The sequence below is a fragment of the Tachyglossus aculeatus genome, chromosome X2, assembly GCF_015852505.1.
Source record: "Tachyglossus aculeatus isolate mTacAcu1 chromosome X2, mTacAcu1.pri, whole genome shotgun sequence".
NCBI classification, from domain to species: Eukaryota; Metazoa; Chordata; class Mammalia; order Monotremata; family Tachyglossidae; genus Tachyglossus; species Tachyglossus aculeatus.
In genome coordinates this window covers 24013974-24038002 of record NC_052100.1, presented here as the reverse complement: position 1 = coordinate 24038002, position 24029 = coordinate 24013974, and the positions used below count along the sequence as shown (strand labels likewise).

Sequence of the window (24029 nt, the reverse complement as noted above, 5' to 3'; positions counted from 1 at the left end):
CGCGCTCTTTCCACTGAGCCACGCTGCTTCTCAATAATGATGAGATTTATTAAGCGCTTACTATGTGCAAAGCACTGTTCTAAGAGCTGGGGGATACGAGGTGATGAGGTTGTCCCACGTGGGGCTCACAGTCTTCATCCCCATTTTACAGATGAGGGAACTGAGGCCCAGAGAAGTGAAGTGACTTGCCCAAAGTCACACAGCTGACAAGTCGCAGAGCCGGGACTTGAACCCATGACCTCTGACTCCAAAGCCCGTGCTCTTTCCCACTGAGCCATGCTGCTTCTACAATGCCAATAAATGCCATTATTGTTATTATCACTATTATTATCTGACAGCTGAGGGAACTGAGGCCCATCATCATCAATCGTATTTCTTGAGCGCTTACTGTGTGCAGAGCACTGTACTAAGCGCTTGGGAAGTGCAAGTTGGCAACATATAGAGACAGTCCCTAGGGAAGTGTATTATTCGTACAGATTTGTTACTCTATTGTACTTGTACATATTTACTCTTCTATTTATTTTATTTTGTTAATAGGTTTTGTTTTGTTGTCTGTCTCCCCCTTCTAGACTGTGAGCCCGCGGTTGGGTAGGGACCGTCTCTAGATGTTGCCAAGTTGGGCTTCCCAAGCGCTTAGTACAGTGCTTGGCACGTAGTAAGTGCTCAATAAATATGAATGAATGAATGCTGTGGCAGTCGCGACAAGTCGCCCGGCTGGGGAGCAGGTCGGCGGGGCAGGTAGGTGCGCTCCGAGCGCATCGAGCGCCTCAGGGGCGCGAGGTGGGGGGGCGGGGATATGACGTCACACGCGGAAGCGGCGGGAAAGGGTGAGACCCCATAGGCCCCGGCTGTGCGGAGGGGGGGCGGGGATTCTCTGACGTAAGCAGAAGGAAGCGCCGCGGCGGCACCGGAGCGGACCCCATTGGCCCGGACAGTTCGGGGGGGCGGGGATCCCGTGACGTAGAAAGACGCGATTGGCCGGGGGCGGCGGAGCTGAGCGCCCATAGGCCCTGGCTTGCGGGAGGGGGCGGGGCGTTCCTCCAGTTATCAAAGCCGGTAGTGGAGGGCGGGATCTCCGCTTGGGGGACTAGTGACCGACTGATTGATTCGCCAGCTCTCCGCCGCGGACACCTCGTCTTCCCCCCGATCCCGCTGCCCTTCATCGGACGGCGAGCGATCGTCGTCATCACCATCACCGGGGTATTTGCTAAGCGCTTACCGTGTGCCAGGCACTGTACTGAACGCTGGATACGAGCTAGGCGAGGTGGACACGGTCCCTGCCCCTCCTGGGGCTCACCGTCTTCCTCCCCATTTTGCAGACGAGGGAACTGCAGGGTGGAGCAGTGGAAGTGACTTGCCCAACGTCACACATCATCATCATCATCAATCGTATTTATTGAGCGCTTTCTGTGTGCAGAGCACTGTACTAAGCGCTTGGGAAGTACAAGTTGGCAACATATAGAGACAGTCCCTACCTATCAGTGGGCTCACAGTCTAAAAGGGGGAGACAGAGAACAAAACCAAACATACTAACAAAATAAAATAAATAGAATAGATATGTACAAGTAAAATAGAGTAACAAATACGTACAAACATATATACATATATGCAGGTGCTGTGGGGAAGGGAAGGAGGTAAGATGGGGGTGGAGAGGGGGACGAGGGGGGGAGGAAGGAAGGGGCTCAGTCTGGGAAGGCCTCCTGGAGTAGGTGACCTCTCAGTAAGGCCTTAAAATAAATAGCATAGATATGTACAAGTCAAATACACAGCAGACATGTGGCAGAGTGGGGATTCGAACCCATGACCTCTGACTCCCAAACCCGGGCTCTTTCCACTGAGCCAGCGGACAAGTGGTGGAGTCGGGATTAGAACCCACGACCTTCTGACTCCCTTCTGCTGATCATCAGAAGAGTGTTTGTTCATTTGTTCATTCATTCAGTCGCATTTGGGGAGCATTTACTTTGTGCGGAGCACTGGGCTAAACTCTTGGGAGAGTACATTATGACAGTAGTCACATTCCCTGCCCATAACGAGTTTACAGCCCAGAGGGGGAGGCAGACGTTAATCGAAATAAACAGGCGCTTACTGGATGCCAAGCACGGTACTAAGCGCTGAGGAGGATAATACTAATAATGTTGGTATTTGTTAAGCGCTTACTATGTGTCAAGCACTGTTCGCAGCGCTGGTGGGGGGATACAAGGATACAAGGTAATCAGGTTGTCCCACGTGGGGCTCACAGTCTCAATCCCCATTTTCCAGATGAGGGAACTGAGGCACAGAGAAGTGAAGTGACTTGCCTAAAGTTACACAGCTGACAAGTGGCGGAGCTGGGATTAGAACCCATGACCTCTGACTCCCAAGCCCGGGCTCTTTCTACTGAGCCACGCTGCTTCGGTCCGAGCTCCTTGTGGGCAGGGAATATGTCCGTCAGTTGTCGTATTGTATTCCCCCCAGCACTTAGTGCAGCGCTTTGCACTCAGTAAACGTTCAATAAATGCGATGAGTGAATCAGAATAAACTCAGTTGCAATCCCACACAGTGCTCGCAATAATAATCATGATGATGATGGTATTTGTTAAGTGCTTACCACTGTTCTAAGCGCTGGGGTAAATACAAGGTAGGTTGTCCCACGTGGGGCTCACAGTCTTCATCCCCCTTTTACAGGTGAGGGAACTGAGGCACAGAGAAGTTAAGTGACTTGCCCAAAGTCACGCAGCTGACAAGTGACGGATCCGGGATTGGAATCACAACCTCTGACTCCCAAGCCTGGGCTCTGTCCACTTAACCACACTGCTTCTCAAGCAAGGCGGGGGAGAGAACAGGTGTCTCATTCCCATTTTACAGAGGAAAAAACTGGGGCACAGAGAAGTTTAGAGACTTGTCCAAGGCCCCTTGATTATCAATCTGATATTGATTGAGCGTTTCCTATGTGCAGGGCACTGTACTAAGCAGGTGGGAGAGTGGAGAGCAACAGAGTTGGCAGACACGTTCCCTGCCCACAGATGTGCTTACAGTCCAGGGGGGGTTTAGACTCCAGGTCTCCTGACCCAGAGTTTGAGTTAGGTTGCACTAGGGCTTACTGTTTGCTGATCAACTCTGTCACCACATCATATGCATGGAGGTGGCTTTCAGCCCAACTTCCCTGGAATGGGACGGGACTCAAGTCTGGAACCCCAGATGGAATCTGAGCCACCCCATACCCCGAGAGATGGGAAGTCCAACGTGCTTCTTGGTGTCCAAAGGGGCTTGTACTCCCATTTACCAAAATGGAAACTTTCAGTTAACTACCACTTTCGGGTTAGTAGCCATAGTATTTAGCACTTAGTGTGTCCAGCACACTAAACTAAACGCAGGAGCTGGAGAGTGACCAAGGCTCTTGGCTCAAGTTTATGTTACTCATCCCTGTCTGGGATTCTTTTAATTATTTCTTTCTTAGCAGAGCAAAATTGAAATGTATATGTGTCGTAATAATGAAAAATCAAAAGGCGGGGATGGAGACCGGAGGCTTCCATGAGGGCTGCCTCCAGTGTGGTTAGACCAGCAAACAATCCATTCTCGTTTGCCTTCAGATGCCCCTGCAGCTCAATGTGCACGTTTTACACTCACCTAGGGACACTGTCTCTGATTTCCAAGAGACAGCTTGGTCAAAGGGTGGTATTTTAAGAGCTTCTGTTCGTAGTGGATGGTTTTGTTTTTGAAATAAAACTGCAGCCTAAATGCAGCCAATCCCGTATTCTCAACCTTAAATGAATTGAGGGGGAATTATTCTATTCTGATTAAATGTGCGTTAAGTTTCGTTAGAGTATATAGATGCACCAATATGTATATTTGATTGGTCATTCGATTTTGTTTATGCCGATTTCAACCCTTGTCAGTGTTTCTGTGACTTTAGCGATTCAGCAGCTACCATTACGATTACTGCCAAAGTGTTTTTAGACAGCAGACAGACAACTCTAGATGAAGCTTCTCTCCCAAGTGCTTAGTGCAGTGCTCTGTACGTAAGAAGTGCAAATAAATGAGATCGATCGATTTGTTATCCAAACAAAAAATCAAATTGTTTTAATCAGATTTAGAAGCCCCATAGGAGCCACTTAATATGGAGGGCGATGCTTAATTCTTCAGTGAATTCTCAGAATGGGAGCATTTTATATGGGAACAAAGTCTGCACAGGGTGTTTCTGCATGACTTGCACAGGTTGTTTTTTAATGATTTGAAAAATATCTTGGGGACTCTGAAGGCCTTCACCACTGATTAACAAAGAGTTTTACTACTGTCTCTCCGTTGTTTGTCTCCTGCAGGATTTTGGTGGCCATCCGGAGAAAGGGCTCAGCGAAAGGGAAATTAACAAAGTAGATTCTGAATGCAGCGAGCTAAGAGCCATGGATCTGAAATTCAACAGCTCCAGGAAATACATTTCCATCAGCGTCCCTTCCAAGTCCCATTCTATGTCACCACACATCAAAGCCATAGATGATGTTGTAGTCCTGGGGATGAACCTCAGCAAATTTAACACGGCCACTCAGTTTTTCATATGTGTTGCAGGAGTTTTTTTGTTTTACCTAATCTATGGCTATTTACAGGTAAAAGAGATCTGAGATGTGTTTTTACCCTCTGTTTTCTAGTAGCACTCTTTCCCATGGGAAAATTTTTAGTTATTAGATTTTATATTGAAAGGATTCCATAGAGGTTGGTAGACTCCAGGTTTGAAGCAGATATGGATAACCGTGGATTTGGATCACGTGGGTAATTCTTGGTTGGCCATATTTTTGCATATCCTGCCTGCTATTCTGAGAGCTTGGGCTATCCAGAGGTAATCTTATGATAAGGAAGGATTGTGCCTTTCATGAAAGATTGCTATAGAAGAGGCCACTGTTTATTAACGATAAAACAAGTAGAAAAATGCAGTACCTCCTATTCTCCTTCATTACTTTTTTGCCAAAGGGGAAGAGGCTTGAGATGTACGAAATGATGAATCTTTGTCTTTGGTTGGAAGCGCACAACCTAGTTTGGGAGAATTCAGCCCTAAAAATCAGAAGATAAAAGGAAATAGTTGGGGCTGCCTCTAAATTGTAATATCCTAATTTTTAGCGATTCCCTGTCTTGTACAGAGAATTGAGTATGATCGATTCAGACACAAACATTTGAAAAAGTCATTAAATGATATCACAGCTAAAACTTAGGGTGTCTGAAACATGTTCAAGATATCTTTTGTTGTGAACATTTGAACAGCATAAAAAAGGGGCCGTGATTATTTTAATTAAAATTAATGGAGAAAAGTGTAAAAAGCTTACCTTAATAGCTTTATTGGATTCCTCTGGCCTCTGATGTCGCTCTCAGGATGCAAAGAAATTAAAAGTGATTTGATGAACTTACTAAGTAAATTAAAATGCATGAACTTGGTAGTTTTGTACACAAATCACTTGATCAGCTTGTTAAAACTATTGGTTTATGAAGGTAATGGCAATTATGCAAAGAAAGATGCTTACTCAGAGAATCCTAACTATAGCTTTTAGAGGAACTTTATTAGTTGCATTTCTGGTGCATTTTTCTCCTTGAAAGACCCCGGTCATTTGGTGGACTTTTGCACAAATAGAAATTAATGCCAACTTCGGGGTTAAAGTACAGTTCTTTCATAAAGCATGTAGTCAGCATGCGTTTTGGATGGAACACTGGTGAGGAATTAAGTAGGGTTTTTTTCCCACGTCACGCATCTCCCCAGCTATACCTAGCAGAAAGAACACGAGCTTGAGGGTCAGGACTTCTGTGACCTTGGGCGAGTTACTTCTTAACTCTCTCAGTTGCCTCATCTGTAAAATGGGGAAAAAAATGCCTGTTCTCCCTCCCTCTTAGATTGTGAGCCTCATGTGGAACAGGTACTATCTGAACTGATTATCTCGTATCTACCCTCGCGCGGAATACTGCGCTTGGCATATAGTAAGAGCTTAACAAATACCACAATTATTAGTATCACCGTTATTACGCGATGTTGGAGGAAGTGGTGTGGCATGCACGAGGAGCACGAGGTTCTCCTAGGGACGCCACTCGCGACGAGTCTAGAAGAACTGGCTCAGGTCATAGCGCATGGTTTCAGTGCCCTTTTTGAAGAGACCACTAGATTCCGATGGGATGTCAGACCGTCTTCCGAAGGTGCCCACCTTTTGGGGGGAAACCTGGTGCAGTTTGGAAAGAAGTGGTTGTGACCAAGGGCGTGGTGTTGTCCAAAGCAGGAATGTCCTGAATGTGAGTTTTCCCTGATGTAGCATACTCTCCCCTCCCTCCCCGCAATTAGAGTAGCACTGGCAGTATAATCGGTTTAGGTACAAGAAGTTGAAGTACGACGGCTGAATTTGCAATTCAACCTGACTTTTAATTTTATGAAAATAGCCCTGAAGAACAACTGTAGAAGGGCTAGAGTGTGTATAGCTTGGTCGAGGTATCTAGCGGTTTCACTTGATATCTGTTAAAGAACAGTGAACGGAGCTGTCATTCGAGGACAATACTTTATTCGTGGTAAATAAGGTAAATATTACAAATCTGTGAGTGTTCACTAATTGAGTTTGTCCGTACAGATTAATATGAATGAAGTCTGAGTTTATAATCTTCCATTCTAACAACATATGTTGTCTAATCAGCATATGAACAGCTGTATTTGCTTGTGTGCACCTCTTTGAACAACAGTAATCTCACCCCACTATGGCCCAGTTGTCGGCTAGGTTGACTTGGGTGTGTTTTTTCCCTTTAAGGGTTTCACCCCACCACTGATGCCCATTTCTAGATAATATCCATGGTGTTTGTTAAGCGCTTACTGTGTGCCAGGCACTCTACTAAGCACTGAGATAGATATAAGCTAATTAGATTGGACACAGCCTAAGTGCAAGGGAGAAAAGGCATTGAATCCCCATACCCCTGGTATTTCACTTGGTATTAGCTCCCTGGAAGGTGATTCTGCTGGTACCCGCAATTGTCAACCTGTGTTTCAACTGGCTGGCCTGTGCCCTCCTCAGCCGGTCTGCACTAAGTCGAAGCCTGGCGTAGTAGAAAGAGCAAGGGCTTGGGAGTCAGAAAGTCATGGGAGCTAATCCCAGCTCTGCCACTTGCCTGCCGTGTGACCTTGGGCAAGTCACTTTACTTCTCTGGGCCTCAGTTACCTCGTCTGTAAAATGGGAATTGAGACAGCGAGTCCCCTGTGGGACAGGGACTGTGTCCAATATGATTGCTCGTATCCACCCCAGAGCTTAGTACGGTGCCTGGCACATAGTAAGCGCTTAACAATTATCATTATTACTGTTTGGGGATGCTACTTTTCACATTATTTTATTTGAAAAAGAATAGCCGTTTAGTCATATCTGTGGTTGTTTCAGCTGAATAATTTAATATGTCTCTTGACAGGAACTGATATTTTCAGTGGAGGGTTTTAAGCCCTTTGGCTGGTATCTTACTTTAGTGCAGTTTGGGTTTTACTCCATATTTGGACTGATAGAACTTCAGCTTGTTCAAGACAAGAGAAGAAGGTATGGATTTTGTCTTCGTTAAGTTCAGTTATCAGTAAGACTTTGGTTTTGTTAGATTTTGTCTTTCAGGCAATTTATTTATGAAGTTCAAATTATTGATTGATCAAAACATTTTAAGAAAGACCTACCGCGACATTTCAAATACATTATTGACAAGGAGGAGCCCCTCAGTTGGACAGCAGAAGCAGTTTAACATTTAATCTAGCTTTTTTCTTTACTTGATGTCTATGGAGAGTGAGAGATGGAATATTAGCGTCAATATTCAGACTATGCTTAAATTGTCGTGCATCTGTAGTAATTGTATTTTACTGGATGCCAGTCATTAATTTCATGATTATCAGCAAATGGAATTGCATACTCACAGAATCAGTCAGGAACGTTTATTGAGCACCTGTTTGCCGAGCACTGAAATAAGTACTTGGTAGAAATACGACTTGGTATCTGCCTTCAATAACCTTCCATAGTAGTGGGGAGACGGACTAAAATAATAAATAATATAAAGGGTGAAGAGGGGAACGTGAATTTATGTCCATAAATAGAGAATGAAAGATATGCGAGTTGAAGGCAAAGGGTAAAGAGCGATCAGAGGTTAAGCGGTTAAAGATGGCAGTCAGGGAGGGAAGAAGGGTGATGGTAGTGTTTTTAGAAGATGAGAGCGTTGGGCTGAAAGGCAAAGGTTTAGCAGGTAAGCTGTGAAATAATAATGATGGCATTTATTAAGCGCTTACTATGTGCAAAGCCCTGTTCTAAGCGCTGGTGAAAGCAGGAGATGGTCTCATCTTGAAGGACAGAGGGATGGAGGTGGGAGGATGTTGGCAAAGCAGCAGGACCTAATGGCCTGGGAGCCAGAGGATCTGGGTTCTAATCCCAGCTCTGCCACTTACCTTCTGGGGGACCTTGGACAAGTCACTTAACTCCTCTGGGTCTCCGTTTCTTCAACTGTAAAAGGGAGCCTCAGTATCTGTTCTCCTTTTGCTGGTTTTGAGCAGGGGCATGTCTCCAACTCTGTTAAATTGTACTCTCCCAAATGCTTGGTGCAGTGCTCTGCACACACTAGGCGCTCAATAAATACCATTGATTGGTTCCTCCTTAGCCTGTGAGCCCCATGTAGGACAGTCACTGTGTCCATCCTGGTAATCTTACATCTACCCCAGTGCTTAGTACAGTTCTTGACACATAGTAAGCACAACAAATACTGATGATGATTATCACTGTGTTTCAATTTTGCCAAAGTTTTTAGCAGAGTCATTGGGGGCAAGAGAAGTGAAGGTAGAGGTCACTAGTGATGTCAGGAGAGAGTTAAAGGCCTTGGAGCAACAGCCGTGGAAATCAGTGAGGGAGAAGAAGTAAATGTTGTCATCTGGAGACAGTGAAGACTTACAGCAAGTAAGGCTGAATTTAGAGTGGACAAAATCCTCCCGGTCTCTAGGTTTCCTCAATAGGCCTCCGTGGACCAAGGAGAGGAAGCATCCTGTGGAAACGATCTCGGGGTTAATGGTACAGGGTCGACAGAGGGACAGGGCAACAAGGGAGTTAAGCTTAGCAGAGAAGGCCATGGTAGCAGGAATTTGTCAAGAAGGGAGGTTTTGAGTGGGTTGGGAGTGAGGGGAGTGTTGGCCAAGTGGGACTCGATGGCCTGGGATTGGTGGAGGGGGCTCCAGAGAATGGTGGCCCTGTTATGGAGAGAAGGAGGACAGTCTTTCTGGAAGAGAGGAAAAGTTAGGAGGTCATGGTGAGATATGGGGATTTTGGAGTTCGTTAGGTTAGAAGTGGTACAGTGACGAGTGAAGATGAGACCCAGCATGAGTCCAAGTTGTGGAGTGCTCGCGGTAGGGTTAAAAGCACGATCACTGTCTGCTGATAATTTATAATCCTATCAGTACTGGTGGGATTTGAATATAGTTATTTAGCATTTGTTCATCTGACATGATTTTAGTCTTTTTATTCTTGTAGATAGACAAAGAATTTTCAGAATATGACTACTGTATAACATTGTCCTCCGCAGCAGGTATAAGGCGCAGTATAGGAGATAAAAAGGATTTGATCACCTAAAATTAAGAAACTCAACCGTGATTTGTACTTGAGGAAAGTATACTGTGAATTCTTGTGTTATTATTCTGTTCCACCACTCAAGTAGTCTCTGGGGTAGCTACAATACAACCAGATCAGACATGGTCCTTGCCCCACATGGGGTTCATAGACTTAGAGTAAGGGAGGGCAGGCATTTAATCTCCATTTTCCAGATGAGGAAAACGAGGTCTATATAACGCAAGTGACTTTCCCAAGTTCTTACAGCCAGCAAGTGGGAAAGCTGAGATTAGAACTCGGGTCACCTCACTCTCAGGCCTGGGTTTTTTCTGCTGGGCCACACTTCTTCGCACCCTACCTTTATTTCTGCCCTGGTTCACATTGCTCACTATCACTGCTTAAAAAAAAAAGATATTTTTTTTTCCTCCTCAAAAATTCTCAGGTGTGTGGAGGAGTTATGCGGTGGACGCAATCATGTGACTAAGTCTGGTAGCTTATATTTGGTATCAAGCGGATCAGTACCCAGATTGTAGCTTCTGTGATAGTACTCAAGTATGACTTGTGTGAATAAAAGGTATGTTCACAATTATCTGTTCCCCAGTGGAATAACTGGTGTCTGGTAATAGAGTGAGCCAAACAGGTAGCAAAATTAAAATCAGAATTACTGCTCTGTATCATTAGGAAGAGAAAATGAAGCTAGTCTCACTTGATAATAGGGATAGATTCCTAGCTGTCAGACAGCAAGCTAAACATTCTTCATAAGAAGCAGCATGGGCCTAGGAATAGGAGGACCTGAGTTTTAATCCTGGGGGCTCTTGAGCAAGTCACTTCACTTCTCTCCGCCTCAGTTTCCTCATCTGTAAAATGGGGATTCAATATCTCTTCTCTTTCCTACTTAGATGTGAGCCCCGTGTGGGACAGAGACTATTTCTGACCTGATTATCCTGATCTACCGCAGTTCTTAGTATAGTGTTTTGACACAGATCTTAACAAATGTAAGTTATTATCATTATTATTACTGTCATTGTTAGTAATCGTAATGGTAACTTGCATTGACCTGTTCAAGCAAACATAATTGACAGATGAAAGATCTAAGGTCTAGATTTAAACTTCTGAGTGACTCAAGATGAATTTCCCAGTAGATTTCATCTGTTTAAAAGATGAATGGTGAGTGATAGGTCCTTCATGCTACCTCTGCATTAGTACCTCTGAAGTGTCAATCACAAGGGCTAGCCGCATGACCCCCTCCCCCACAAACAAACATTTTATTTCAAAACAAAGGTATTTGTTCCTGTGACTTGAGCTCAGCTGAGGGAATTTCAGAAGTTCATTGGGGATGGGAATTCATTAGCAGAGCAAATAAGATCTGAACTGTATCCTTTCAATATCAATAGTGATATTTAAGTGCTTACTATGTGCCAGGCACTGTACTAAGTGCTGGGGTGGATACAAGCCATTCGGGTTGGACACAGTCCTTGTCCCACATAGGGCTCACAGTCTTAATCCCCATTTTATAGATGAGGGAACGGAGGCACAGGGGAGTGAAGTGGCTTGTCCAAGGTCACACAGCAAGCGTTTGGCAGTCAGGATTAGTACTTAGGTCCTCTGACCCCCAGGCCGGTGCTCTTTCCATTAGGCCATGCACATAGTAAGCGCTTAACCCATACAGTTATTAACAGCAAAGAACCCATTATTTGTGGGGGTTGCCTTGCTCTAAGGAGTGGAGATACAAGCAACCCGTCTCCCCTGAGCCAGCTTCAAACCTTGGGCCACTTGAGGGGAAAAATGCGCTCCACCCTCCCAACCCTGTTCTGTTTAACACCGCCATGTAATAATAATAATAATAACTGTGGTATATGAAGCATTTACTACGTGGTTAGCACTGTACTAAGCACTGGGGAAATGCAAGGTAATTAGATGAGACATAACCTCTTTCCCAAATGGGCCTTACAGTCTAAGTGTATGCAATATTTCTTCCATAAGATATCATTGTATGGCATGCCGGGAGCATGCAAGTATGACGTAATGATGTCAGGCAAAAGCTCTTGGAAACTCTGAAAATGGGGACCTTCGATCCACCCCCATTGCTTCGGTGCTCTTGGGTTCCCCATCTCCACTTCTGATCCGCTCTGGGAACTTTTCAGTTTTAACCATTCCCATGTACCGGCCCCCTCTGGCATTGCACTTGTAAGGGCGTGCTTACCCCGGCACCCTCTGAAACTGGCCCCAAACCCCCTTTTAGGATATACCACCATCAAAACCAAGCAGTTGCTCAACTCTTAGTAAATAAGAAAGGAATTAACTGATTTTGTATAGACTGTCCCTTACTTTGCTTGAAATTCAATCTCTTCCTTAAAAAATGTTTTGCTGACAAGTGTGGCCAGATTTTCCTAATTCAACCTTCAGTTCTAGAGTTAAAATGAAAAAGTGCCTTTTTATGGAAAATATCTGACATGAAGTGATCAAATTTGCCCTAAAATTTAGTTATTCTGTGATAGAGAAATGTCATCTTCCATTTTCCTGTAATTGTGAATTCCTAGATGGAAATTTGAGTCAGGAATCCAACATAATTAGATTATGCAAATAAAAATACTGAGCTGGTCATGTTTTTAAAGAAAAAGCACAGAGATATTCAAAGTGATTTGTTTAACCTTCTGTACACCCATTAAATGGATGTTTGCTTGCTAAAATAGGTCATGGTACAGAAGAAAATTCCCTGAAAGTATCTATCCTTAGGCATACAAATTGGAAAGAAGAATGGAAGGAAGACTTGTTCAAAGTACAGAGGCCAGACCTAGCTCTGCACTGGGAGCTGAGCTAGGTTTCTAATAGCTATGTAGAAATTCATATACTCTGTGGCTTAGAAATTCATATGGAGCAAGGATGGAGTTCAGTCTGTGCTGGTTGTTAATGAAATCAATCAGTGACATTTATTGAGCACTTACTTTGGTTATTGCACTGTACTGAGCTCCTAAGAGAGTTGGTAGGTGTGGTCCCTGCTCACAAGGAGCTTACAGTCTAACTGGTGGGAGACACATGGAAATAAATTTTAGGTAGGGGAAGCAACTGAGTATAAGGCTATATTAAGTGCTGGGGGTGGGACTAAGTGCAGGGGAGAGACAGTAGGAAGGAGAAATAAGGTTAAGAGGGAATGAGAGCCTAGTCTGGGATGAGTTTCATTGGGGATTTGAAGATGGAGAGAGTGCTAGTTGGTTGGATATGAAAGGATAGAAGAGAGGAGAGCATCAGGGACAGTAAGTAGGTTGGTGAGTGAAGTATTCCAGCTGGGTCATAGCGGGAGAGGAGCCAAGGGAAATAAGGAGGCAGAGAGCTGCCTAGGTGGCTTGAATCTGATGGCGAGGAGTTCCCACTTGATGTGACAGTGGATGGAGAACCATTGGAGGTCCTTTGTGGTATGACCAGGGCAATGACCTTAGAAAGATGATTCTGCCAGCAGGGTGAAATACGGGCTGGGGGTCTCCGAGGAAGCTGACGGAGTAGTCGAGATGGACCATGACAGGTGTTTGAACCAGTGTGGTAGCAGTTCGAACAGAGAGGAAGAAGCCAGTCATTGGAGACGTCATGAGGTAGTCGACATGATTTAGGGACCGACTGCGTGGGTTGAAAGAGAGAGATGGGTCAAGGATCAAAGGAGAAAGATGAGTGTAAGTTAATGCCAGGGCTACAGATCTGAGACAAGAAGGAGTCAGAGAAGCAGTTTCCGGCCCAGGTGCGAATCGTCAGCAACCCCAGTACCACTGCTTCTAGGGTGGCCTGCCGGCCGACTGGTCCATCACGAGCTGGGAGCCATTCGTGGGCCGAGGTGTCAAAACAGTTGCTTCTGTCTTTGAGTTCCCATGTCCACATAATTCCCTCTGACAGGATAGTCACCCAGCAGAAGGTTGGCAAAATAGAGAAGCAGTGTTGCCTATGGCTAGTGCCTGGGAGTCAGAAGGACCACTTATGTACATACCTGTAATTTTTTATATTACCCCCCAGACTAAGCTCATTGTGGGCAGGGAATGTGTCTGTTTAGTGTTGTATTGTACTCTCCCAAGCATTACAGTGCTTTGCACACAGTGAGCACTCGGTAAATATGATTGAATGAATGATTGACCTGTGTTCTAGTCCTGGCTCTGCCACTTGTATTCTGTGTGACCTTGGGCAAGTCACTTCACTTTTCTGTGCCTCAGTTACCTCATCTGTAAAATGGGGATTAAGACTGTGAGCCCCATGCGGGACAGGGACTGTATCCAACCTGATTATCTTCTATCTACCCCAGCACTTACAACAGTGCCTGGCACATAGTGAGTGCTTAACAAATGCCATTTTTAAAAAAATGGTAATTGGCCTGCAAGCTGAAATAATTGGTATCCCCTTCCCCACCCAGCCCCCCAGGGGAATATCTCAAACTCGCTTATGCTCTCAAATCTGTTGGTCTATAATATTTCATTGGATATAAAATCAAACAAAATCTACCCAGAGTGAAGAGCCAAATTCATTTTTATCAATTTTTCATTAGAATTTTGGGGCAAGAATTTGGAGGGGTCTGGATATTGGAAGGTGTTGATAGGTCTGAAAGCCACCATTTTGATTCTTCTCCGCCCCAATTAGAAATTCTTCAGTCATATAAGGAGGCTGGGAATCCTACTCAAAAAGCTATAGGGACCATTATCCTCACTGACCCAATGGAGTTTATCACCTCTGTTTTTGTCCTGGAATACTCAGATCAACCAGACACCAGTGTTAGATATGTACTATTTTTACAACAGCCTTGGTGTTGGGAAGTTTCCCATTTATACATACTTTTTAAACGAATTGTGAAAGCTAAGTTGTGATTTTTTTGTACATCCTTTTATGTAATTACTAGATCATAAACGGGTTTAAAAATACAATAAGAAATCAACCCATCGATGGTATGTACTGAACAGTTAGTGTGTGCAGAGCACTGTACTAAGTGCTTGGGAGAGTACAACAGAATAGGATGATCACATTCCCTGCCCACAGGGAGCATACAGTCTAGAGGAGTTCACATTCTAGAGGAAATAATCTGGAAATTATTAAAAACCCTAAACAAAAATTCTAGGAAACTACTATTCCACTTAACTTTGTGTATGCCATCTTTATGAATTTGATTCTAATGGATTCTAATTATGATTGTGTTTTATAGAATACCAGGAAAAACCTACGTGATTATAGCTTTCCTAACTGTGGGTACTATGGGGTTATCAAATACATCTCTAGGATATCTGAATTACCCCACCCAAGTCATCTTCAAATGCTGTAAATTAATTCCTGTAATGATAGGAGGAGTTTTCATACAAGGTATAATTTATTCTTTTGAATATTCTTTGGGACTGGGTGGTATTTCCTAATAGAAATTTTTTTAGCATCTGAAAAAATGTTGATTCTTTTTTAATGTAAAGTATTCATTGTGTATATTCAAAATAATGTTCACAAACATAATGACAAAAATAATAAAAGGATGGGAGAAATCCAACAATCTATCTTGATGCCCTGGAAGAATTCATGTGGTTCCAAGGCTATCCTATTTGACCCTCCAAAATAAATTCCTGCCCTCCTGAGACTTAGCATTTTTTTTCCCTACTCACCCCATCCACATCCCAGGTTTTGGTTTTTTTTTGAATTGCAGTTTTTTGATTGGCTGACTGATAGTTAACTTGTTTCATAAAAGAAGCTTATTTTTGTAATATGTTCCCTTGACCTCCTGCTCTTGATAAATTTCCCCCTCCCATTCCTCCAACTGCTGTCCTCCAAAACTTCAGGAGAATTAAAAGTTCTAAAATTCTGATTTCTTTGCATTCTTGTTTGTCACAGGAAAACGTTATAATGTAGCCGATGTTTTGGCTGCAATGTGCATGAGTCTGGGCTTAATCTGGTTCACCCTAGCTGACAGTACAGTCGCACCGAAGTTCAATCTAACAGGTAAAGAAACTCTTAGTATTTCTTGATTCCTAAACATTTTATGGCCAAAAGAGTGAGTTTTGGATAATGGGGATCTGAAAGTGTCACACCCAGAGTAATTTATCATGTTAAAAAAATTCATAGCTTAAAACTATTGAAGTGCTCTTAAAAAGGTATAGGTTTTAATGTAATATCACGCTGCAATTGTTTTGGGAAGCCCCCTTTCATTTTAACAATAGCTTACTGTATTATTTTGTCCAGTTACTAATTGTAAAAGCCTGAATTTAATTTGTGGGGAGTTATACAGATTTGTGTATATGATTCCAGTATCAGTTACCCTTCACTCACATGACTTAATCAAAATACTTGAAATGTGCAGTTTGTCAAGGGCAAATCTATTTATATGGTTGTTTTGCCTAAGGAAGGGAAGCTGTGCTATGAGGTTAAACAGAACACGTATTCTTTGCCATCTAATATAAATATGGCAATAAAACCTGAATGTGTTTAAAGCTTTCACTGCATGAGCAGTTTTGCCTATATTGAACTATGTAGAATTTTGCAGATTAGATTTAAAGCTCATTGAAAGGAGGAAGACACAGGGGAATATTTCTGGGTATGTAGAAGGGAAAAACACAATGAAACATAGCTTGCTCAAGGATCCTGCCCTAATAATATGCTGACAACAAAAAAGTCCCTTTGGATTAGTTTTTGTGTTCATTATATATGTGCGATGTGATTTGCCGGAAATTATTGAAATGTAAAATTAAATTTGTATGATCATTGCTTTAATGCTCCCTTTACTAGTGATGTTCACGTGGCATGTTTCAGAGAGGAGCAGCATGGCCTTGAGGAAAGAGCCGGGACCTGGGAGTTAGAAGAACTGGGTTCTAATCCTGGCTCTGACACTTGCCTGCTACGTAACCTTGGGCGAGTCACTAAACCACTCTGTGCCTCCATTTCCTCATCTCTAAAATGGGGGTTCAATGCCTGTTCTCCGTCAGTCAATCGTATTTATTAAGCACTTCATTCAGTCGTATTTGTTGAGTGCTTAACTGTGTGCAGAGCACTGTACTAAGCACTTGGAAGAGAACAGTGTAACAGAGTTGGTAGGTATGTTCAGGTGCTTAGCACAGTGCTTTGTACACAATAAGCGCTTAATAAATAGGATTGAATGAATACGTACCCTGCCCGCTGCATCCTTCCTACTTAGATTGGAACTGTGTCCAACCTGATTATCTTGTATCTACTTCAGTCATCATCAGTCGTGTTTATTGAGCGCTTACTGTGTGTAGAGCACTGTACTAAGCGCTTGGGAAGTACAAATTGGCAAAATATAGAGACAGTCCCTACCCAACAGTGGGCCCAGTCCTTAGTACAATGCTTGCCACCATATTAGGCCTCAAAGAAATACTCCTATGGATTAGTAAAAAATAAAAACTGTGAAATATAATTCATGACATATGAAATGCATTTGGTGGGGGGCTTTGGAAATCCCTTTGTATCTACATCTATTATATCTTCTACATCTACATCTACATCTATTATAGCATCATATCTATTATAAAGCTTTGAATTTTTTTATGATATTAAAGAGCTTACTATTTGCCAAGCACTCTGCCTAGCGCTGAGGGAGATACAATATAACCAGGTTGGGCACCATCTGTGTCCCATATGGGACTCACAGTCTAATGGGGAGGGAGAACAGGTATTTAATTCCCATTTTATCAGTGAGGAAGCTGAGACACAGTGAAGTGACTTGGCCAAGTGACTCTGACTCCAAGATCTGTGCTCTTCCCACTATGTCGCTCTCCTCTTTACCTCAGATATAGAATAAGTAGACAGAAATGAATTTATGTCGCATGATGATTTCTTCTGGCTGGATCTCAGGGGAACAGACAAGCTGGACCTCACAACTAACAGGACGCTCTACTTACAGCCTGACTTCCTTCCCTCTGCCCAGAGAAAAAGTGGCAGAGAAGCCAGCCTGACCTCCCAGAATGCTTTAAGCAAACCTGGTGGAGTGAGTCTTTCCTTCTAATTGCCCTGTAACTTTGCTGCCTAACAAACCTAAATAAGCTCAAATTTGATGGACACCAATGAACTTAAACACATAAAAACCTTTTATAAAGTGTATTTTATCCAGTTTGATTCATATGCAGTTTGGTTAAAGCGTATCCCACACAGGCACACAAACTCCCACTTCTTGACAATGTGGAATTTTGCTTAACTAGACAGGGCTCCTATAGTTCCAAGGCCCTCTTCCTCTCTAAAGGAAGGCAAGTTTTGAGCCAAAATAATAATTATAGTAGGACACTTTTGCCATAGTGACTGATGAATATGGAGACTCCAACAAGATAAGATGAAAATCAAGTCAACACACAAATACATTCCTGCAGGGAAATAGTTTTTTTTCTCTTTTTTTGTGGTATTTGTTAAGCACCTACTCTGTGTCAAGCACTGTTCTAAGAGCTGAGAGTAGATGCAGGCTAATCAGATCTTAATCATATACCCAAACAGAGAAAGGCAGAAAAGACATATACGTTATGCTATCCATTTTAAGTATTGTTGATCCTAAAGATTTACAATATATTTTTCCTAATTTTGAAAAGTCAGAGACTTTGAAAAGCCAATCTCCCCATTTTCCATGACTCAGAGCATAGTTGCATATCACTTGAAGTTTTTCCTGAACGCAGGTTCAGGGTTGCCATAAAAGGTTGTGAGAATTCACAGAAGATGTAACCGTAACCATTTCTGCTATAAAGGTGTTTCCTTCTAGGATTGGGTTAGATTGTAATGAAAGAAGAGGGGAACAGAGTTGGCATTATGCAGTTGTGAATTGATTTTATCTCAGTTGGCCACCGATACGTATGTCATTTCTAGCAGTTGATAGATAATGATATAGGTCCCTCATTAGCATTGCTAAGGGAACTCTTTCCACTGCCCTGCTCTGATAATGGGAGATTTTCTAGCAGTTACCAAAGGAACCCCACATGAGGATTTTAATAATAATAATAATTGTGGTAGTTAAGCACTTGCTATGTGGCAGGCACTATGCTAAGCTCTGGGATAAATGCAAGATAATTTGGTTGGACACAGTCCCTGTCCTACATAGAGCTCACAGTCTTAATCCCCATTTTGCAGGTGAGGGAACTGAGGCACAGAGAGATGAAGTGACTTGCTCAGGGTCACACAGCAGATGAGTGGCGGAGCCGGGATTGGAACCCAGGCCCTTCCAACTCCCAGGCCCATGCTTTTTTCATTAGGCCATGCTGCTTCCTAAAGATCCCAGGTCATGACAGGTCTTGATGATGTTGACAGTGGTATTTGTTAAGTGCTTACTATGTGCCAAGCACTGTTCTAAGTGCTGGGGTAGATACAAGGTAATCAGGTTGTCCCACATGGGACTCATATCTTAATACCCATTTTACAGATGCGGTAACTGAGGCACAGAGAAGTTAAGTGACTTGCCCAAGGTCACACAGCAGACAAGCGGCGGAGCCGGGATTAGAACCCACAGCCTCTGACTCCCAAGCCCATGCTTTTTCCACTAAGCCACGCTGCTTCTCCTTTATTAAAGCATCTACCTGGCCTCATACACCCCTTCTATGCAAGCTTATATGCTTAGAGAAGCAGCATATCACTTAATCAGTGGTATCAATCAGCATATTGAGTATCATTCAATCAATTGTACTAAGTGCTTGGGAGAGAACAGTACAACAGACTTGGCAGATAAGTTCCCTGCCCACAATGAGCTTACAGTCTAGAGGGGTATGTGTATGTCAGGGATGGCAATTTATCAATATCCAGTATCAATTCTAATACCCTTTGGTGCTACTCTCAGAGCTGCCGGGAGAGAACTTTACTCTTACTCAGTTTGTCTTTTTTTTAATGTTCTGTGACTATTATATATGCAGTTCACTCAGATATATGTATGTAAATATATATTTGCAACTCAGATAAATATTAATTGCACATTTATAACACTTGATGAGCATTGGAAAGCATTTACTAAGCACTTGGGAAAGTAGGTTCTGAGCCCCCCAAAGGGACACAAACCATCTCTAATGCCCACCTGTGAATTCTCTCCCAGTGCTTAGTACAGTGACTTGCTCACAGTAAGCATTTAATAAATTACTATTTCAGAAGCAAGATACTCATTCTCTGCCCTCCCTCTGGATGCTTACAAGATATTAGTAATGTAGTGATTCTTGGCTTAATTTCAGTGTAATTAGAAAAGGGTTTCATGGGTTTTACAGAATAAGGAGTATTCTTGCCAATTGGAAGGAAGTCTTCCTGCACCATAAAATTGAAGGACCGATACTGAAACTTGGAAAAAAATATGTAGGAGAGGGCAAATGTGCTTATGTTGTTCAATGTATTGGAAAATGTTACTATTGGCAAAATTATTTCTGTTTGAATTTCTGATTTTCTTATATATTAAGCATAATGGATGTGGCCGAGAGGCTGTTCATAGTAAAATGGATAACTAAGGAACAGACTGCAGTCTATATTAACGTTCTTGGCAAATTAGGAACTAGGTGTGATTTTTAAATTTGATTTTAGCTTTCAGATGTGTTTATGTAAAACTTTGAATTGCCATAGTCTTTGGTGTATAAATAAGAATTGTTTTTCTTTTATTTTCCTTGAAGGTGTGGTCTTAATCTCCCTTGCCCTCTGTGCAGATGCAGTTATAGGAAATGTTCAAGAAAAAGCTATGAAATTGCACAATGGGTCCAATTCAGAAATGGTAAATACTAGCTCTTTCTCTATTATTGTCTCTTCATATTTGAGGAGCCCATAACTCATTTTTCCCTGGAAAAACCACTCTTGTAGAAATGAGTCCTAATGTTATATATAATCACAATTGGGAAGAGCATGAGACTGGAAGTCAAGAAATCTGGGCTTGAATTCTAGCTCTGTGTTTTCCACTTCACCTCTATGTTTCTCAGTTTCCTCATCTGTAAAATAAAGATAAGATCCCCGATTTCCCTGCTTCTTAGATTAGGAACCCCTGCCTAGGATAGGAACTGTGACTGATCCGTTGATTTTTTTTTTTTCTCCTGCAGCACTTTGCCCAGTGCCTAGCACCTAGTAAGAATTCAATAAATACTATAATTATTGTTAAAGAACTCTTAAACAGAATTCTGTGAATATGAATGGACCTGTCAAACCATTCCTTTATTCTACAATGAAGAAAAGCAGCATGGCCTAAAGGGTAGAGCTTGGCCTCGGAGTCAGAAGGACTAGGGTTCTAATGCCGGCTCCGCCAATTGTATGCAATGGGACCTTGGGCAAGTCACTTGACTCTTCTGTGCCTCAGTTACCGTATCTATAATATGGGAACAAACACTATGAGCCCCATGTGAGACATGGACTGTATCCAACCTTGTATCAAATCCAGGGCTTAGAACAATGCCTGGTACATAGTAAGCACCTAACAAATACCATCAAAAAACAAAATTCCTGTTAGTGAGACTTTCTGTCAGTGAAGCCTGTCATTTCTGAATTTGACAGCCATTTTATATATTGAGTATCTGAGGGAGGTTGAAGACTGGAAATCAAAGCATAAACCTGAATTAAGCATTGAAAACAGTCAAAGAGTGGGAAAATGACCTGTGAATCATCCTCTATCAAAAAGAAATCTTGAGTTTTTTGTGGCTCCTAGGTATTTCAGATATTTTTATCTCATCTTCTGCAGAAGTCTAAGAAAAACATTCCTCATTTTATCTAAAACTTCAAGAACAAAAATCTGATAAACTGTCCACTTATGTTGTATATTTTTTAATCTTCTAAAATTAGATAGGTGTCTCTTCTGAATGATCAGGGAAAGTCAGAAGACAACTTAAAAATATTTGCCCACACCATGCTTCTTTCTGGTAACATTTGCTGCCTCCAGAAGAAAACACTGTGAAAGTAAATGTTCTCAAAAGTATTTGTGGTGTGCACTGGACTGAATAATATTACTACATAAGATCTAGTCTCCCATGGTACCGAATGTGATGTGAAAGTGCTCAGTGCACCAAACAATGCAAATTAGAAAGTTATAATGACTTTTCTTTTTGCTAAAACCTGATACATTTTAACACAAATATCAACAGAAGCATAACCATTAAAACTTTACCTAACCTGAGTTTAGAAGTTTATTCTTAGTACAGAACTGAGCTGGACGATTAACCACATTAAAAATTACTTTAGAAAATAATCAGAGCTTGTAAAATTGAGTGCTTTATAATAATGATCAATGTGGGATTTCAAAATCTGAACGAAGCCCAGAAGCTCTTCACAGCCTTTCTGGTGAGGGATTAAAAAAAAAAAAATCTCTCAGCCTCCAAATATCTAGAGAGAGAAAGGAGAGATCCATTTACTGTCTTGTTAGCACATTTAGGGAGAAGGAAGGTACAGATTACCACAGAGTTGAGCAGACACTAGCGATTCCATCGAAAGGAGTAGGAGGAAGAAGAGGAAACGATTCCAAGTAAATAGTGGGTTCAGCAGAAACTTGAATACGCTTCGACACCTCTCAAAATAATGACCAAAACTATTACCGTGACTCAAAAGTATGAAACGTGAAGAATGAGATTGTAACGATAGATTTAATCACATAAATCAGTTCATTGCTGTTTTGGAACTGCCCCTATCCAATTCCTATTTGTGGACAAAGTGAATTAACCTTATTTGTAAATGATAAATGCACTAACTTAGAATCCATTTGTTGACTCATTTTGAGGATTATCAATGGTCCATTCGATTGACTCATTAGCTTGTTGTTTGGCTGGGCTGAATCAGTAAAATCTTGCATCTGCACAGCTTCCTGCATTGAGAACTTCACTTAACTCTTACATTTGCCTAGGCATATTTAAAGAACCCTGTAAGACTTCTCTAGATATTCATCGTCATCACTGATAGTGTGGCAAGTGGCAGAGCTGGGACTAGATCCCAGGTCCTCTGACTCCTAGGCCCTAATGCTCATCGGGGGAAAGGGAAAAAGTGAGACTCCCTTAGAAGAGAGCAGCGGAAACACGGGGCTGTCTAGCTCAGTGTAGATTTTTGTGATACCAAAGAGAGGTGCCATATATACTACATGTATGTGTGTGTGTGCGTCTGTATACATATACACATATGTATGTGTGATACACACACACCCACACTATATAGCACCCCTCCTTGCTATCCAAAAAATCTGGTGCTCTGCCACTTGCCTGCTGTATGACCTTAGAAAAGCCACTGAGCTTCTCTGTGCCCCAGTTTCTTCATCTGTAAAATGGGAATTCAGTGCCCATTCATTGCCAGTGTTTTTCTCCTTCCTACTGGAGCTGAGAAGCCCCTGTGGGGCAAGGACTATATCCGACCTAATCATCTTTTAGCTTCCGCATCATTTAGTATGATGCTTGGCACAGAGTAGGTGCTTGTCAAATTCCACAATTATGTCTTCCCAGCCACCACTACAGCATTTGCACACACTCAGCTACCTGTAGCAAGGAAAAATTGTGGTGTTTAAGTGCTTACTCTGTGCCAAGCACTGTACTAATCAATTGTATTTCTTGAGTGCTTACGGTGGCCAGAGTGAGCACTTGGGAGAGTATAATATAACACGGTCAATAGACACATTTCCTGCCCATTGACAGCCTACTATGTATAGTGCTCTTCATTAGTCATCTGGGAGAAAACAGTGCAATTGACCTGGCTTCATGAAGCTTTCAATCTAGCAGGGGAGATGGGCACTTAAATTGCAGATAGAAGGAAGTAGTGTAAGATGCACATAAGAGCTATAAGAGTTGTGAGGACTTAAGTGACATTTGGGCTTATAAAATAGGGAAAGTTGAAATTAATCCTGGAAAGCCTCCAGGAGAAGTTGTGATTTCAGAGATGGGACGAGCATGGTCTCTCTGCCTTGAAGTGGAAGGGATTCCCCCACAAGGTAGGGAGGCGTAAGCGAAAGGATTGGCGGCAAGAAAGATAAGAAAGAAGCAGAGTGAGTATGGATAGCTTGAAAGCAGAGTGCAAGCTGAGTTGTGGGAGAAGAGAGTGGATAAGTAAGCAGGAGAGTGAATTGAGTGCTTTGGAGCAGATGGTCAGGAGTTTCTGGTTGAGGTGGAGAGGAGAGCAGATGCAAGGAAGCTGGTTGAGTAGTCCAGCCAGGATGTTACAAGTACCTGGTTCAGGATATGGCCATTTGGATGTAGAGGAAGAGGTGGAGCCTGGAGATGTGGAGGAAGAACCAAAAGGACTTGGTGACAGGCTGAGAATATGGGGATGAGAGGGAGTAGCGTTGCCTAGTGAAGAGAGCACAGTTCTAGGACTCACACAGTTCTAGGACTAGCACAGTTCTGCTGTGAGATCTCTGTGCCTCTGTTTCCTCACCTGAAAATGGGGATTATAACTTACCCCTTCCTATACAGACTTTGAGCCCCATGTGGGATAGGGATTGTGTGTGATCTGATTATTTTGTATCTACCCCAACACTTAGAAAAGTGAGTACTTGGCACATAGTAAGGGCTGAACAGATACCATAATTACTCATTATTGCCATTAGGGAGGAGACAAGGGGAGGCATGGAGGAGGGGC

At 42.6% G+C, this 24029-nt stretch overlaps 1 protein-coding gene across 2 annotated transcripts in view; it reads left to right on the top strand.

The window, feature by feature from the left end:
- The first annotated feature begins 1095 nt into the window (after positions 1-1095).
- SLC35B3 (solute carrier family 35 member B3) overlaps positions 1096-24029 on the top strand; it is a 30292-nt gene continuing 7358 nt past the window's right edge. The window contains exons 1-6 of one of the 2 annotated variants that reach the window (XM_038771444.1): positions 1096-1200; positions 4299-4580; positions 7390-7511; positions 14710-14864; positions 15378-15485; positions 20114-20211. In XM_038771444.1, the coding sequence (XP_038627372.1) occupies positions 4380-4580; positions 7390-7511; positions 14710-14864; positions 15378-15485; positions 20114-20211 (684 nt within the window). In that variant the 5' untranslated portion in view covers positions 1096-1200; positions 4299-4379. Of the gene's footprint in view, positions 1201-4298; positions 4581-7389; positions 7512-14709; positions 14865-15377; positions 15486-20113; positions 20212-24029 lie in introns of those variants that run through there. The other variant, XM_038771443.1, reaches the window with a different exon arrangement.